Below are 16,574 nucleotides of genomic sequence, written 5' to 3'. Positions count from 1 at the left end.
GCGGGAGGGAGGTTTTTGGGTGTGGCCAGAAGCGCATTAGTGGTTAAAAGCTAGAAAATGGGGAGAAAAAGGTCCACGCGCAGGGGTTGATCCAATGGCAGAAGGAGAATTAAACGGGGAGAGCACAGAAAATAAGCCACCCATGCAATGAAGGAATCAGTTAGAAGAAAGGATGAGCGGGGAGGGGGGGCACAGATAGAAATGGGGCACCACTACGTACTTGGGGAGGGGTGATTGCGGAATCCTAAGAATTGGTGGGCCGCGAAGAGCGGTTCGCCTCGGGCCGGCCGACTCCAATCCTATTCGATAATTCAATTTAGATTAGTTCTCAACTCCGTCTTCTTCGGATAACTTCGTATCCTACTTATAATCGAAGACCTCAACGCCTATATATATAGGCACGCGTCATGCATCACTTCATATGCAATTAGCAAAAGTCTCTCTCCTTCTCACTCCCCTCCGGTCTCCCATTAAACTACCATTCATCAACAAGGACTTCTCTTCATCAACCTCAACAACAATGAGCTGTACTGCATCCTTTTCCTTCTCCTGCTTCTTCTTCTTCTTCTTCTTCATGATGCTGTGCATGGCGGCCTTTCTTCCTGATTCCGCTGTGCGCGCGTATAAGCAGCAGGAACGCGTCAGACACTACACGCAGATTGATCTGATAAGCAGTAGCGGCGGTGCAGTCGGGCCGGAGAGCGTGGCCTTCGACTGCGCCGGAGAAGGCCCTTACACCGGCGTCTCCGACGGCAGAATTCTCAAGTGGGAACCCTCCCGTGCAGCTTGGGCCGACTTCGCCTTTACCTCTCCCAATAGGTATCTATATTATTAAATATAATACCATAATGTCAAAATATTTTTTTACTTAAATCAACCAAACGCATGCATACTCAGTACATTTAAACGATTTGATTTATAAAATCTCGGATGTGATCTGCAATATTCTTATGATAAGATTTAAATCTCACATGATTTTTTTTTTATTAAGTTGTGATTTTGTTATCTCTACTGTTCATTTATTTTTATAAGATAATCTCTACTCTTTATTTTAAGTTGACAATTTCAAATGGTTGTGATCGTAGAATACCATTAAAATTGAAAGGAAAATTTTATAGGACAGCTATAAGACAGTTATGTTATATGGATCGGAATGTTAGCTATCGAAAAAATATAATATTTAAAAAGTAAAAATTGTTGAGATGAAAATGTTTAGATGAATGGATGATATAACATTGAAAGAAAAATTAAGGAATGATCATATTCATCCTAAGTTAGGTGTAACTCCTATAGAAGATGATAAGGGAGGAACGATTCAGATGGTATGGACACTTGAAACATAGGCCTTATACTGTACATATGAGGAAGAATGACTTAATTATTGTGGGGGCAATAGAAGGAGTAGGGATAGATCTGAAATAACTTGGAAGGAGATAGTGAGTAAGGATTTAATATCATTGAATATATCAAAAGAAATGGTTCATAATCGCATAAATTGAAGGAAAATGATTCATATAATCGACCCCCCACCACGGGGACGGACGAAACTTGATGTGGTGGTGGAAGTTCAAAGGGGTGGCCTGGCGGGGAATATCCTTGACTATTAGTTTTGAAATTTAAAAATAATGCAACAACCAATCATCTACCTATTCGAGAAGCCCACGGGCGTGATGGAGCATTAAGAGAAAGGAAAAGGGGACGTCGGAGGGGTCGGCCGCACATGATTTAGCACGGGCCCGGGCGCCGACAAAAGGAGGAAGCAGATACGACGAATATACGTGGTGTGTGTGGGGACACACGGATCCGAAAGTGACCGCAACAGACCCGTCATCAGGGCGACGGATCAACCGACCCGGCGATGGAGCAAACTTGCGGGAGGCCCCTGGGCCTGAAGTTCGACTCGGCGACGTGCGATCTGTACATAGCGGACGCGTACTGGGGGCTGATGGTGGTGGGGCGGGGCGGCGGCGTCGCACGGCGGCTCTCCGGCGAGGCAGAAGGTGTGCCGTTTCGCTTCACGAATGCACTGGACGTTGATGAGAAGACGGGAGAAGTGTATTTCACCGACACGAGCACTCGTTTCCAAAGATGGTAAGGGCTAGCTAGCTGCATGCATATAAATGGTACAGTACTACGTTCTTCTGATTAATTCCTCCATTAATTAATATTGGCAGCTAGCTAGGGTTTTATGCTGGCTGCAGTTTTCAAAATTAAGGCTCAGTATGTCTTCGATTCATAAATATGTGAATGAACAGCCCACATGCAAAATGCTCTGTGCCATCAAAATGCAAAATATTTCAATATTTTTGACTAGTTTGCTGCATAATATTTCAATATTGTAGAAATATATGTGTGTGTGTGTGTGTGTGTGTGTAGAAAAAGGATATTAATTAAATTTGTGTGTAATGCAGGGAGTTCCAGCAGGCAATGATTAGCGGGGACAAAACAGGAAGGCTAATGAAATACGATCGAAGGACAAATAAGGTCACAGTGCTGCTGAGAGGGCTGTCGTTCGCAAACGGAGTGGCCCTTAGCAAGGACAGTGCCTTTGTTTTAGTGGCTGAGACGAGTGCAATGAGGGTGGTGAGGTACTGGCTCAGAGGCCCCATGTCCCAAACCTCTGAACTGTTCCTGCAGCTGGAAGGGCACCCCGACAACGTGAAGAGGAACGCAGAGGGTGAGTTTTGGGTGGCACAGAACGTGCCGTATTTTGTGGGGCAAACGGCTGTAGGGGTACCCCTCAGGGTGAGTCATGAAGGGCAGGTCTTGGAGGTGCTGAGCGAAAATATTGACAGCAGGTTAGAGGCTGTGAGCGAAGTGGAAGAGAGATGGGACAGCTTGTGGGTCGGCTCCGTGGTTCTGCCCTATGTTGGTGTGTTGGCTTAAATATTTGTTGGTCTTTTTTCAACCTACGTTGGATGATTAGTGTTTTTAATTATTTTTTTTGTTAGCTTAATTGAATTATGTGGGAGTACGAATTTTTAAGTATTTGATTTGGATTTATATGAACTAATTAATATTCGAGAAAAATTTAGTATAATTTTGTAATGCATTCCGTTGCTAATTAGTAATATAAGACTTCAAATATGAACTCTTAAGCACAAGATGAGATTTGTTTTTTCTTCCTTTTCTCTTTTTTGGTGAACTTTCTTGATGTGTTTGCATTTGATTTGTTGGTGTGTTGTGTGTGGTTATGACATGGTTTGTAGTTTAATTAAAATTTTGTTTTTAGGACGAGGACAGTGGGTGTTTAAATTCTCTTACGCTGAATTTCGTATCTTGAATTTGGATATCGGTAGGTTTGGATAAATTTTAATATAATTTTATATTAAATTTTATCTAAATCCACTATAAATTCAATTCAATTTCTCTCCAAACATTGAGTTAATATCTTTTTATCTTTTAGAATATATTAGGATCATTTATTTGCAAAGTAAAAATATTTTTTTTATTTTTTATTTTTCAAAGAATTGAATTAAAAAAGTTTTAACGTATATTTTAGTTTCAAAACACTGGCGCAAAATATGTAGAAAATAAATGGTTTGTTTAGTTGTGAAAATAGTTTTCATTTTTTATTTCTATATTTCAAAAAAAACTACAAAAAGACATGCAGTTCGCTTTCTAATTTTTCAAAAATTATTTAAGATAGTATGTCATTAGAAGCATGAATTTTGAGACTTAGATTTGAATCCATATAAATTTTATACTATATTTTTCTTGAATCCATAAGAATCCTAATCAAAGATTCAAATTGTATGCACCCACCCTCAGCCTCAAGGTAAGAAATAAAAGGTTTACAAAATTAAAAAAAATTTTTGAGCACTAACCAAACAATTTTTGAAAATGGAAAAACAAAAAAGATAAAGGGTTGTACAATAGTCATGGACAACACATTATTAATGAAAATTTTATTTAATAAATTACGTTACCGCTTGCGTATCATTACTTTTATAAATTGCTTTTAATGCTTCTGCTTAACAATAAACTAACTAGCTAAGCAAGAGTGTTTTAACGAGTACCAAACAATCCTTTACAAAAGTATGAAATACTCCACCCGTGACACCTAAAACATGCATAGGTTATATTTTTTCACTCTTCTTTCATCTGGACCATCAACCAAATCGGAAACAAACCTACATGTTTAGTTTTGAGAAACCATTCGTTTATTGGAAAATTGTGAAAATTTAGTGTTTTGATCATTTATTGATTAAAAAATTATTCATTTACATACCAAGTGAAAAGCTAAACATGTAAAGGGTACATTGTGGGGGAAAAGACCAAAATAAACTAAAATGATGTTACTAAAACATTATTTAGCTGAAAATATGCCAGCAACAGAGACATAAGATTGATCTCCAGCAAACAAAAAACCCTGCAACAACAAATCATCGGAGACAAATTGAAAAGAGGTCGAGTGTCCAGCATATACTTTTTAAGTATTTAAAAAATAATAAATAAAACAATTCTTTAAGCTTGTTTCAGAATTAAAGTACATTCTAGTTTGTTCTTGGCGTGGCCCATTCAACTCTGAGGATGAGATTGTCATAGCCATACCCATTTAGCTTGTTGATGGCTTTTTGAGCATCTTCCTTGTTCACGAAATTGACGAAGCCAAATCCCCTGCTCATGCCAGTTTTCTGATCAATAGCAACATAAACACGGCTCACAGCCCCGAAAGGACGGAAGAGCTCCAGCAGGTCGGGCTCCCGGGTGTCCTCTGAGAGGTTGGTGACCCTAACGGAGTTCTCTTCATTCCTGCGTCTCATATCAGGTACGGTTCTCTCTGCACCAGCCCTCATGCCCGGAGGAACATAGGTTGTCTTGCCAGCTCCAGCAGCAGCTGCTGTGGTTTCTGATGCAGGGGGCTTATCAATGAAGCCTTCCGGTGGTGGGGCAAGGTCCTTGTAAGGGCACCTTGAAGTCCAGTGGTCACCCTTCTTACCACAAGTCCTACACAACATAAGGGCACCTCCTTTCCCAAGTTGAGCCAAGGAGTCTCCTGCAGCCTTGGTCTCTTCAGGCTTGCTACCTGTTGGCAGCACATAAAAAAATGTTGAAACATGGATGTTCATATCTAGAGGATGTATGAAAAAAAGGCATAGATATCTACAAGCACAAATATCCCAGCAACAGGACAAAAAATTGACCCAAAAAAATTTTTTTTAAATTAAAAATAAAAATAAAAACTGCAAGATTTTCAGATGAACATAAGAGCTGCTTCCCCATTTGCTACGAGTTATTGAATTCCTACAGATGAATGAAGGCACTCGAACACTTGTCCCTTAAGATGCAAGATTTACAGCACAGATGATGACTAAATTTTCTAAGAGGAGCTATCCACAGTTGCACTTGCAGTCAAGTAAATAATTAGAAAACAATTTTTTTATGAATTAGAAGCCCTTCATATGAATCCAGATACAGGGTAAAGAGTACTGACTAAAATGGCTTAAGAATTTTCTATAATAATCAATATCTTAAAAATCCAATCAGGTAACACAAAAAGCCAAGCATGCCATTGGAAAGGGAGGTCAAAAGCATGGAGAGAGTCCACGCACCCAACAAAAGCAGTGAATAAAATATGAGGGGAAAGGAGAAAGGAGGCTGCTAAGAAATCAGAAAAGAAATCCAAACACCACAATCACCTAAATACAAGAAAGCAGCTAGCAGTCTCAAGGCAGAACATTGCACGGACACCAAAAGAGAAAAGACGAGCAGTATGGAGTGGCTGGTAATAAATATCAGCAGAGCTGACTATATTTCCCCAGATGCAATTTGCAGTGTATCTAAAAACAGCATAGTCATGAACAACAAATACAAAGGATCTGCTGAAAATGTCTAGTGAATACTGGTTGACATTTCATACAAACATATTTTATGAACCCCTTCTCTCTCTCTCGCGTGCATGGGTACAAGCATACGCACACATGCATGCACATCCACATCCCTCAAAAAAAAAACATAGCCTTCTCCACTTTCCGGCTGGCAAAAATTTTTAATCTGGTTGATTGACATACTTAGGTAATTTATTGGAAACAATAATGAAGAACAGCCCTCATGGAGGAAAAAGTACTTGTTTACAATGTCAAGGTGTCAAGCTGATTCAAGTAATAAAAGCTGAAGCTGTGTTTGCTTAGAGAGCAATGCAAGCATTTTTAAGAGAGAGCATTCTCTCAACTTGGTTGGGAGTAGAATTATTTATCTTGCCTCACTATTGCCCTACAACAAACAAGCCCCCAACATGCACAATCCTCATAGAAGCAAACTACACACACATACTTAAAAACTAAGCACATTTGGGTTTCGGACCCAATAAACTATTGACCCTATTCTTTGACATAGGCCTCCAAATTAGGTAAAAATGATCCATCCAAATAGCCGTTTCTCGTCCTACATTAGTACGCTAAGAGACTAGAGTGCTTCACTTCACTGATTTTCTTTGTTGACTTCATTTTTTTGACTGTATTTGGTTGAAATCTTGTCCTTGTAGTCTCTTTCTTCTTTCTTAATAAATAGTTGGGGAAAATGTCCAACCCAGACCTGAAACAAAGGATGTGTGAGAAACAGTGGAATTATTGAAAATTGTCAGCTTTATTCAGCTAGGGATACTCGGCATTGGGCTTTGGATCATTTCAGGGTATATTCTTGTAAATCTTTGTCAGAGTTTTTGACCTGTTCCAACTCTTGTTTTCCTCTATACTCATCTATTTGGAAGACCAAAGCTCTTCCAAAGATTAAGGCTTTCATTTGGCTGGCTGTGCTTAATAGAATCAAAACTAATAATCTGTTGCAAATCAGGAGACCTTTGAACTTTGAATGCCTCATCTCGATATGACTGTGTGCTTTGTTATTTGAATTCTAAAATGGCATCACATTTGTTCGTACACTGATTTTGCTTGGAGCATCTGGAATAAATTATTTGGCATGTTGGGAGAAGCTTGAATTTGTCCAGCATTGGTGGAAGGAATGTTGACTATTTCTTTTGAGGGTTTTGGATGAAAGGTAGGGCTGCTCTTTGGAAATGGGTATATTTGCAGCACTGTGGGGATTATAGCTGGAGCATAATGCACAGATTTTTTCAGGGAAAAAATTGAATTGGCAGTTGGTTTGCGAGAAGATTAAATACTTGGCCTCTTTATGGTGCATTGGCTTTTGATGTTTTAAGGGAGTTCGCTTTTCAGAAATTCAGGAGGATCAGAGGAACTTTTGCTTTGATATTTATAGCATTTACTTGTTTTTTTAGTTCTTTTTTCTGGTTTTTTCCAGAATTTTGATGGGAAATATCGTTTTCTCATTTTTTGTAAATTCTTCTCTTATTAATAAAATCTCTTCTCTTGCTATCCAAAAAAAAAAACACTCTAAAATGGACTCATACCATGTTTTTCCAGCAAAGATAGATTATTACAGACAATTTTTTAACCCTGCCAAATGAAAAATCTGTTCTTGACTTTCTCAGTGAATACTTGTTCCTCACATAGTTGATACATCGATAGTCAAGTCTCATCACATCAAAATTTTTTATTTAGTAAATCATGTTAATAGGGTTAGACCTTCAAAGACTAGAGCTGCAAATATAACATCACTTAGGCTAGGAGCAGATGCATGCAGCTGGGGAGCCAGTGGGCAAAAAATGGCAAACTAGTCCACTGCTCCTTGAGCATGTTGTAATGAGCAATCATATGTATCTAAAACAAAGAGGTCATTAGCATCCTGATAAATCATTCAGTTTCTGCATGTAAAGTTACTGTGAAAGTGGGAAATGCCTTGATCAGTCATCGATCTTATACAGGCTCAGAAAATCTACGATACTGGGAAAAATATTAAGAAAGCTCAAAGCACCATGCCACATGCAATCTTTAGGACAATCTGGGGAGACAAATAAAGGGCTGGTGTTTCCTTACTACTATGTTAAACAATATTAGCAGCAAAAAGACATTAACCCTATGTTTGGATACGTCCTGAATTTGGATAAAATGTAATATAAAATTATATTAAAATTTGTCCAAATCAACCCAAATCCAAATCCAATGTCTGAAATCCATGCTCCCAAACGCAGCATAAATGTGTCTGGATAATGTAGGGTAATCAGGCACCTTTGGCAGATTTTTTGGACTCCCTTGTTTTGCAGTCTTTTTATGTATTATGTAATAAACATCTCATGGTACATGACCATTCAGCTATTTTTTTCATTATAAAATTTGAATTCATGGGAAAATATTTTCAATAATTGAATCGAAAGAAAGCACTGACAGTATTACATCTCACAACAGGAACAAGCCATCGATATTAAATCATCAAAATAAATTGAATGAAGAAAACCTTCATCAAAACAAGGGAAAAAATAGAACAAAATTACTCAGGCAACACACACTGCACTACAACACAGACACATTTTGAGGAAAGCTCATCATAAAATAATTAAAACAGTAAGCAATCCTGAAGGGAAATTGAAACCTAAAAACTACAAGGGCTGTTCAAAAGCTGGACAAGAGACTACTGAACCAACACATCAAAAATTCCAAACTATATACTTGTGAGACTGCAATGACTTGATACTGTGGCAAAGCCAAAAACTTTCTTCAAAGAGGAAATAAAGAAATGAACAATAATATTTTTTATATGAGAATGTATAATCATGTTATTTTTTCAAACCATAAACCAAATTGTAAGAGAATTTTCTAGAGCCTTCCCACATGTTTTATTTTTAATGAGTTTTACCAGTAACCATTTTACAATCTTCAAATGAAACAACTCAGGCTCCAAGTTTAAAAGGGTTCAGATGAGAACTTAAACTGAAAGAAATTCATTTTTTGTGTCAAATCTGAATTTAACCGTAAATCTAACGATTATTGCAACAGAAATCCTTATTGCCAATGCAGAAATTTGTCATAGTAACATGGGTCAAAGAAATATATTCTGGAGACTGCACATGATACGACTCTACTTCAAAAAGATAAATTCTGAAAAGTAAAATCAACCAAATTCTGAAAAATAAAAATGTTGAAGCCCATAAGTCACCCTTCGTTCCCCTTCCTCAATTCTCATAATCAAAACCCCCTAAACATAAACAACCACACACATACCAAAAAAAAAAACGCAAACAGGAAACATGGTTTCTTTGACACAAATAAATCCCATCAGACAAGGGAAGCCAAATACCACACTATATCCCAAAGAAAATGTTGACCTTATAGGTCGCGCCCAGTTTTGATAATGACAAATACCTGTTATATCTAATGGTGTTTGAGATTATGTGCAGGAACTCAAATTGACAGATCTCAATGCACAAAGAGCAAGTAAAGATTGAAGACCCAATTACTTTGTGTTGTAAATATATAATTCATTTGTGTAATTGGTCTGTAATAGTAATTAGGGCTTATAATTTGTAATAATTGCATGCATCATCAGCATGATGTATTGTGTAAGCTCAAATCAAGCATAACCCAAAATGACCTTAGAATGACCTTAGGGTTTCGGTCGACCGACACCGGACTTTTTTGGTATCTTTAATTTTGGACAAAAATAACCCTGGAACACACACCATTGCACCTATACTTGTTAAGCACTTAAATAGGATTTGTGTGCTTCAAAATAAGACCGAAATGCACACATTGTGCACTTTCGGTCGACTAACCAAGGCAGTTCATTCTGCCCCGGTCGACCGAAATAGGTCTGGGTCAACAGTTGACCAAGGTCCTGATCGACCGAACCAAAGTAGTTCAAATCCCTTGGTCGACCGAAACCCCCTGAGGTCAATGTTTGACCATCTGGTCGACCAAACCAGTATAGTTCAAAACTCCTGGTCGACTGAAACCCTCTCTGGTTAACAATTTGACCATCTGGTCGACCGAGCCATTTTTGTACTCCAACTACCTAATCGATCGAGGGTCCTCGGGAAAAATTCCAACGGTCTGGTCGACCGAACTTGCCTGTTCAAAATGGCCTAGTTGATCGAACCTCGGAGAAATGGGAAATCGCCCACTTTCGGTCGACCGAGCCTTTAGTTCAAAATACTCCTTGTCGACCAAACCATATGAGATCTGGTCGACCAAAACCTTTCTGGTCGACTAGACCTCTCGGGTTGCCCTGATTTTTACCGCGATTAAATATCTTTTAAACAGGGTTAAAATGTTTTAAATGTTATTAAACTTTTCCAATAATTTCTAATAAGTCCCTAACGGTCATATTTCTTCCCATGTCTATATATATGTGATCATTTGTAAAAATTAACATGACATAAGCTACCTTGATTAGGGAGAATTCTCTGATAATCCAAAAACATATATTATTCATTTTTTAGCTTCATTCACTCATGCTTACCTTCTATTAGTGCCTACATTATTAGTAAGTGGATTAAGTGTTTGTTTCCATAGGTTTGCTCTCCTTGCTCTAGTTGCTTGGTATAATTTTCTTGAGAGCTAAACCTAAGTATTCTTAAGGGACTTTGTTAATAAGTCTCACCTAAGAAGACTTATATTAAACTTCTGAGTATTGCATATCCATTGCAATATCTTGAGAAGTTCATATTTGTTTGTGGATTGCAAAATCTCTTCAAAAAATTTTCAAATATCTTGTGGTATTTATTTTGATATAACTTTGAGAAGATATTTGTTTGTGTGATAGTGACCTTTGTTGTAATATTCACTCACTCATATATTATTTGCTGAATACAAAAATTACACATTTTTTGCAAACCAAGCATATACACCATTTGATATTTACATGCTTGAGACATCCTGCTGATTGAAATACTTGAGACTTGACATCTTTGTGTGAACTTATTGATTGAATATCTTGTGATACAAAGATTGCTTGATTGATACTCTCACGCACTTATTACACTAATAGTAAATACATATATCTGAGAGTGGAAATATTGGACCACATTGAGCTTACATATTATATCATTTGTGGTGTATGTGATTGCGTGTATCTGGGTACACATCTGCTTTACTTGAAAGCATATTCATTGTACCATCTGGTTGTATTTTTAAATACTGTTGTATTTCCAGGCACGAGCCTAAAGAGGGAGACTAGCCCTAGAATAGTCCTGGATTGGCTTTGACCCGGTTAGGAAAGCTAGGTGCGTCGTCCTGGTAAGGCGTGTAGGTTGAGGTTAGTCCCACTAATTGACCTGGTTAAGGATGAGGTCAGCCCTGTGTTAATTTGACCTAATTGTAATCGGTGTCGCTCCACCCTTAAGTGAGCTATTAGTAGAATCCTCGAACTTGCGAGCTAGAGGCGGGGACGTAGGCACAGTTAGGCGAACCCCGATAACATATCGTGTGTTTGTGTATATTGTCACACTTTATATTTACCGTACGTGTATGTTATTATGTGAATAATGCGCTTGATTTAAATTTCCGCATATTATATTTATCGGTATATTTGGAACTGAATAGAAGGACCCTAGGTTGTAATACTCAGCTGACATCTAGTTCAACCTAGGAGAAAAGTTTTAAAATTCCAATTCACCCCCCTCTCTTGGGAATACACCAATTCTAACAGAAGATACTCTTTCTTTAAAAAATTCCTGCATTCCTCTACAACCAAATTCCCCATAAAACAGCACAAAAAGCACATCTCCACAAACTCTCCACATCCTTACCCATCTCAAAACCAACAAAAGAAATACTCAAAAAGTGTTCCACTGATTTAGGGCAAACCCACACTTCACTGAGAAAACCAAATAGCATTGTTCCACAAATCCCGTGCAAATTAATAGTGTAAACACAAATATGAGGCATCCTCAAAGCTACTCCCACACATGAATCATGAGACACATATCTAGAGACAACTTTTGAATGTCTCCTACTCTATAGTAGATTGTTGGCGTTAACTCTTTAAAGGCCACCAAACAAAAAAAAATGGCTTTATCTTAAAAGAAAATTTAGTATCCCACAAAAAATAGGAAAGACGCATTGACCTTAAGTAGGTAAGAAAGACTTGCACAAATAATCCCCTGAAGAATCCAAGTTCTAGCATCACTCCTATTGAAGATAATGCTGCCCTCCAAGACAATGAACAAAGAAGTAAGCTCCTCCAACTCCATTCAAATCCCTCCTAAAATGAAATTTCCAAAAAAAAAAAAGAATCCCTCTAAAAAATAAGAAAGGAGGAACCCTAATCATTATGGAGACTGTGTAAGAGTAGTTCTACCCTAAATAGAGAATAAAGCACCTTTCCACCCATCCAACTGCTTGGCTACTTTGGGCACCACTAGCTCCCAAAAATCTAAAGGGCAGGGCTTTCCTCCTAAAGGGACTCCTAAGGAATAATTTTTTTGCCTCCAAGTCTTGAGCCCCTTCAGTAATACACTTTCTAACTCATTCTTCAATGCAACTCACTCAACTCCTTCTTCAACAAAAAGCCCCTCCTCATTCTCTTTCCTGTCTAGAACACTCAACTTGCTCGACTCATTTTTTCCACTCTTAACATCTCCAAACACCTTCAAATTCCACTTCTTGAACACCTCTTTAATACACTTAGTTTCTTCATAAACTTAAAGCTCTCCCAACCTGCAGCATCACACCTACTCCAAGTCTCCTTCACTAAATGACCAAAACCATGATGATCCATCCACATATTCACAAGATTGCAATGGAGTAAGCCTCCTCTTCTTCTTTCTAGAGTCTAGAAAACAAGAAAAATGATTTGAAACAGGTCCAGCTAGAACTTCTTGAGATAGATCAAGAAACTCAACCTCCCACTAACCTACTAGCCACCATCCTATCCCCCCACAAACCAATTGAAAATAGCATTCTGCAAAGGAGTATCTCTCAGCCCACGTTCATTACTGAACCTACCAAAAAATTGCATGCCAGCAGAGAATCTCCCACCTCCTTGATTTTCTGTTGGGACCCCAAAACACATTAATATCTCCCCCAAATACTCACCTAGGGCAACACAACCAAAAAACAGGCCCCATATCCTCCCAAAATTGGGATCTAAAGATAGCTCAAGTAGGGCTAATGAACGAAAGCGAACCACCACTATCCCCTGTCCCCACACCTCTACTAGCACTGAGTCACTAACAACAAAAAAAACCACCAAAAATGTTCCACTGAAGTAGCCACCCGAGTATCCTACAACATCACTCCCCCAAATGTCCTTCACAAAGAAAGAGTAGCCCAATCTTTACGTCTACCTGGCTAGATTCCCTATCAATTCCTCCATTTACATATTCTAGCTTAATTTGTTGCAAGAACAATATCTCAAGAGAATATCTAGACACCAATTCCCAAACCAAACCCCTTTCTTTAAAATCTCCTAACCCTCAAAAATTCGAACTCATTAACCTCATATTTTAACTATTTGACTCCCTTTACCTTTCCATTTGCAACCCCCCCCCCCCCCCACCCCCAATAAAAACCCAAAAAACCCCACCCCCAATAAAAACCCTAAAAACCCAACCCCCACATAATTTATTGAGGTTTCTAAATTCTTCAACTATGAATCATCTTCTTCTTTCTCTCGAAGGTCTTAGGAGAACCATACACCCTAACTTCCTTCCCTAATAAACTCACAATTTAAAACCCATCTTGTCCAATAGGGTTTGAGGATCTCAATTGTCTCTCTCACACCTTAATGAACAAATGGTAATTATTTTTTCCCCTTTAGCTAACTCCCTCTGGCACAAAGATATAGCCAATAACTTTGGCGTATCATCTAGGTTAGGAAGAATGTCTTTCATAAGCTTAGAAATCTTTTGAGCTGTCTTAGTAGACACCAAATTAGATTTCCCAATTTAAGACTATCAAATGGACATCTTCCTCAAATTTACGATTATATGGCAAAACCCAGTGTTTTTAAAGGCGTCCCTGAGGTGTGCCTTGAGGTGTTTTGGGGCCAAAACACATTGAGGGCTATTTTAAAATGCGTAAATCCTAAAATGCGTACGCCTTTGGGGCTGGGGTGTACCTCAGCTGAAAAGGCATGATTTTTACACCTCAAAATCAAAGGCTTGTGCCTTTTGGGATGAACACATATCTTATTTTAATAGTATAAAAATATGTTTAAAAAAAAAACTTATTATGGCAAAATAGCATGCATCCCTTCAACAAGTCAAGTTCCTTTCCTCCATTTGACAAGTTATTGTTGCTATCCAACCATTCACTCTCTCCCCATTCTTGCGGACTCCTTCAAATCTTCAACATCACTTTAGATTGTTGACCAAAATCAGATCATCTATACATCTGCGACTCTATCATCTCAAGCAACCTCTTTCCAGCAACTTTCTCTCCTCGCAAGCAACTTCCCTCACTCTAGGCCACAACGACTAAGAGATGGTCTCTCTTACATTCCATTTGGGAGTCATCTCAAAGAGAGAGAGAGAGAGAGAGAGAGAGAGCTGAGAGACAGATAGAACTAGAGTAAAATATTTAAAATCAATGATGGGCACCTGGCAGTGGCCCTGTAATTTATGGGCAAATAGCCCAAAGGCAGACTCTCTAAACTATTTTTTAGAGGTAAAATTTAAAGAACATGTTTTGTTTTAATTATCTAATAAAATTCATAATATTTTTAGTCTATATAATTTATTTATGTATTTTTAAATAAAAATTAAATTCTCCAAAAGGCTTACGCCTCACCTTATGCCTTCGCCTTTTAAAACATTGGGACAATAATCAGATTACCATCCTCACCTTCAGCATTTTGATCTTTGCAGGCCGGCAGCTTACTTTAAATGGAAAACACCAGCCTGTACATTCCTAGGATTTCCCCTAAAGCTCAAAGTTCCCCTCTCCGGCTGATTGAATTGGAAAATTTTCTAATTTTAGAAGTTTAGTAGATTTAGAATTGTTTTGGGTGGTTTAGTTCTTCGGGGTTGTTTTGCGATTATCTTTTCTACATTTAACTGTAGGATGTATAAATATGAATATAAACCAAATCAAAATTGGAAAGATGGCATAGTAAGGACTACATTGTACAGTCAGTGGTAGAGAGCCAGAGATGGAGAGGCCTACAGTGAAACTATACATCATGGCAATCACTTAAGTGCAGATATTGGTTTCGAATCATATTATCTTAAAAGCCACACATCAAAAAACCTAGGAATAAACCAAAAAAAAAAAAAGTAAGCCTGATATAAGAACCTAGTGGGGTACAATACTCGTTGCAAATTGTTCTTGTGCTGGACGCTGACAAGGGCCATCACACATTTCCAGCATCTTTTTGTTTTTTTGTTTGGCAAAGATACAAAGAGCCCAAATATAGCTCAAATTCAGGTAGTTTCATATTGATTGCCTAAACATAACTATGGAATCAATAAACTCGTGCACAATTCAAAGTTTCAAAAAAAAAAAAAACATACTTAAATATTTGCACTGCAATAACAACATAAATAAAAATTTTGAATGCAAAACTAATTCGAACTAAAGCGGCAGGCAATATCTAAAATCCTTTACTTCCAACAAAATGCTTAGCAACATAAATATTTGCACTGCAATAACAACTTAACTATTTGAAACTCACAATAAAAATATAAATAAAAGGATTTCGTTGCAATATCAATTCAAACAAGGCCAAGCACACGTCTATACATGCATTCAAAGAAAAATCCAATCTCTTCGAAACATAAAAGAGAATTGGTACGTAAAGAAACAGAAAAAGCAAGACAAACCAGGAGCCCTAGGTCGCTCGAGGACGATCTCTTCGGTGGAGACCATTGTGAGTCGGCTGCCGACGTCCTCGTGGACAGCGTCGCCAAACTTGGCCCAGGAGCGGCGCTCGACAGCTCGCTTGCTGAGGCGAGCCTTGGCGAGCTTACGGATGCGAGTGGTAGTGGTGATCTTGACTTTGTTGCCCTCTTCGTTGAACTTATATTCGATGACCTTCTTCACGCCGTTCTCGTCGGGGCCGATCACCTGGCGCGGAAGCAGCAGAAAGTCCAGATCCTCTCCGTCGTCCTCCTCGAGCTCTCCCCATCGGAGCTTGCCTGATTGGATCGGATTCTGGGTCGAAGCTGAACCCGGTCGGTCTATCGCCATGGGCACTCTGACAGGGACGGAGAGAGAAGGAGGACCAGGGAGTAGGGAGGGTCTGGCTAGGGTTATTTCTCAACTTTGGTAAAAGTTCCAGTTGGAATTTTGTATATGGTTTCAAGTGTCAATTCTAGTATTCAATTATTATAAATATTTTGACTTTTAATTTTAGTATTAAAGATATTTACCTCTCTTAAATTTTGATAAAATTTTTTATAAATTGCCCTCCTATTTTTGGATACTTATATCCTTTAAAACTCTAATTTTTTTTTTACTATATATATATATAAAAGTAAAGGTTGGTATCTTTTTGACAAATATTAAAAAAAGATTTACAAAATTATTGAAATCTCAAAAAAGGTTCTAGGCAGTGTTTCTCCTTTTTTATTAAATCTTAAGGAAGGTTAATGTATTTTTCTCTTAATCTTATTTAATAATTGGTTAGGAAGAAGTAGGGAGAAGAAAAGATAATGTGTATATATATATATATATATATATATATATATATATATATACATATATATATATCTTTTTCCTATTGTTGAGTATGTTTGCATCAGGAATTTTTATTAGTAAAATAAGAAGAAAAGGAAA

General features: G+C 37.9%; 2 protein-coding genes across 2 annotated transcripts; one reads left to right on the top strand and one right to left on the bottom strand.

Annotated features, from left to right (window-relative positions):
* The first annotated feature begins 586 nt into the window (after positions 1 to 586).
* On the top strand, positions 587 to 2,996 carry LOC131153748 (protein STRICTOSIDINE SYNTHASE-LIKE 10-like). The gene is made up of 4 exons (XM_058106191.1): positions 587 to 819; positions 1,243 to 1,257; positions 1,849 to 2,091; positions 2,412 to 2,996. The coding sequence occupies exons 1-4, from the start codon at positions 587 to 589 to the stop codon at positions 2,884 to 2,886; spliced, it is 966 nt and encodes a 321-aa protein (XP_057962174.1). The 3' UTR covers positions 2,887 to 2,996.
* A 1,287-nt stretch (positions 2,997 to 4,283) lies between these two features.
* Positions 4,284 to 16,154, bottom strand: LOC131153076 (uncharacterized). Its single transcript, XM_058105115.1, has 2 exons — positions 15,620 to 16,154; positions 4,284 to 5,029 (listed from the first exon to the last, which is right to left on the bottom strand). Exons 1-2 carry the CDS (start codon positions 15,984 to 15,986, stop codon positions 4,497 to 4,499), a joined length of 900 nt encoding a protein of 299 aa, XP_057961098.1. The 5' UTR covers positions 15,987 to 16,154; the 3' UTR covers positions 4,284 to 4,496.
* Between the last annotated feature and the right edge of the window lie 420 nt (positions 16,155 to 16,574).

This window comes from Malania oleifera, chromosome 4 (assembly GCF_029873635.1).
Source record: "Malania oleifera isolate guangnan ecotype guangnan chromosome 4, ASM2987363v1, whole genome shotgun sequence".
Lineage (NCBI taxonomy): Eukaryota > Viridiplantae > Streptophyta > Magnoliopsida > Santalales > Ximeniaceae > Malania > Malania oleifera.
Note: the sequence above shows the minus strand (reverse complement) of the source record. Positions and strands in the feature narration are given on the sequence as shown.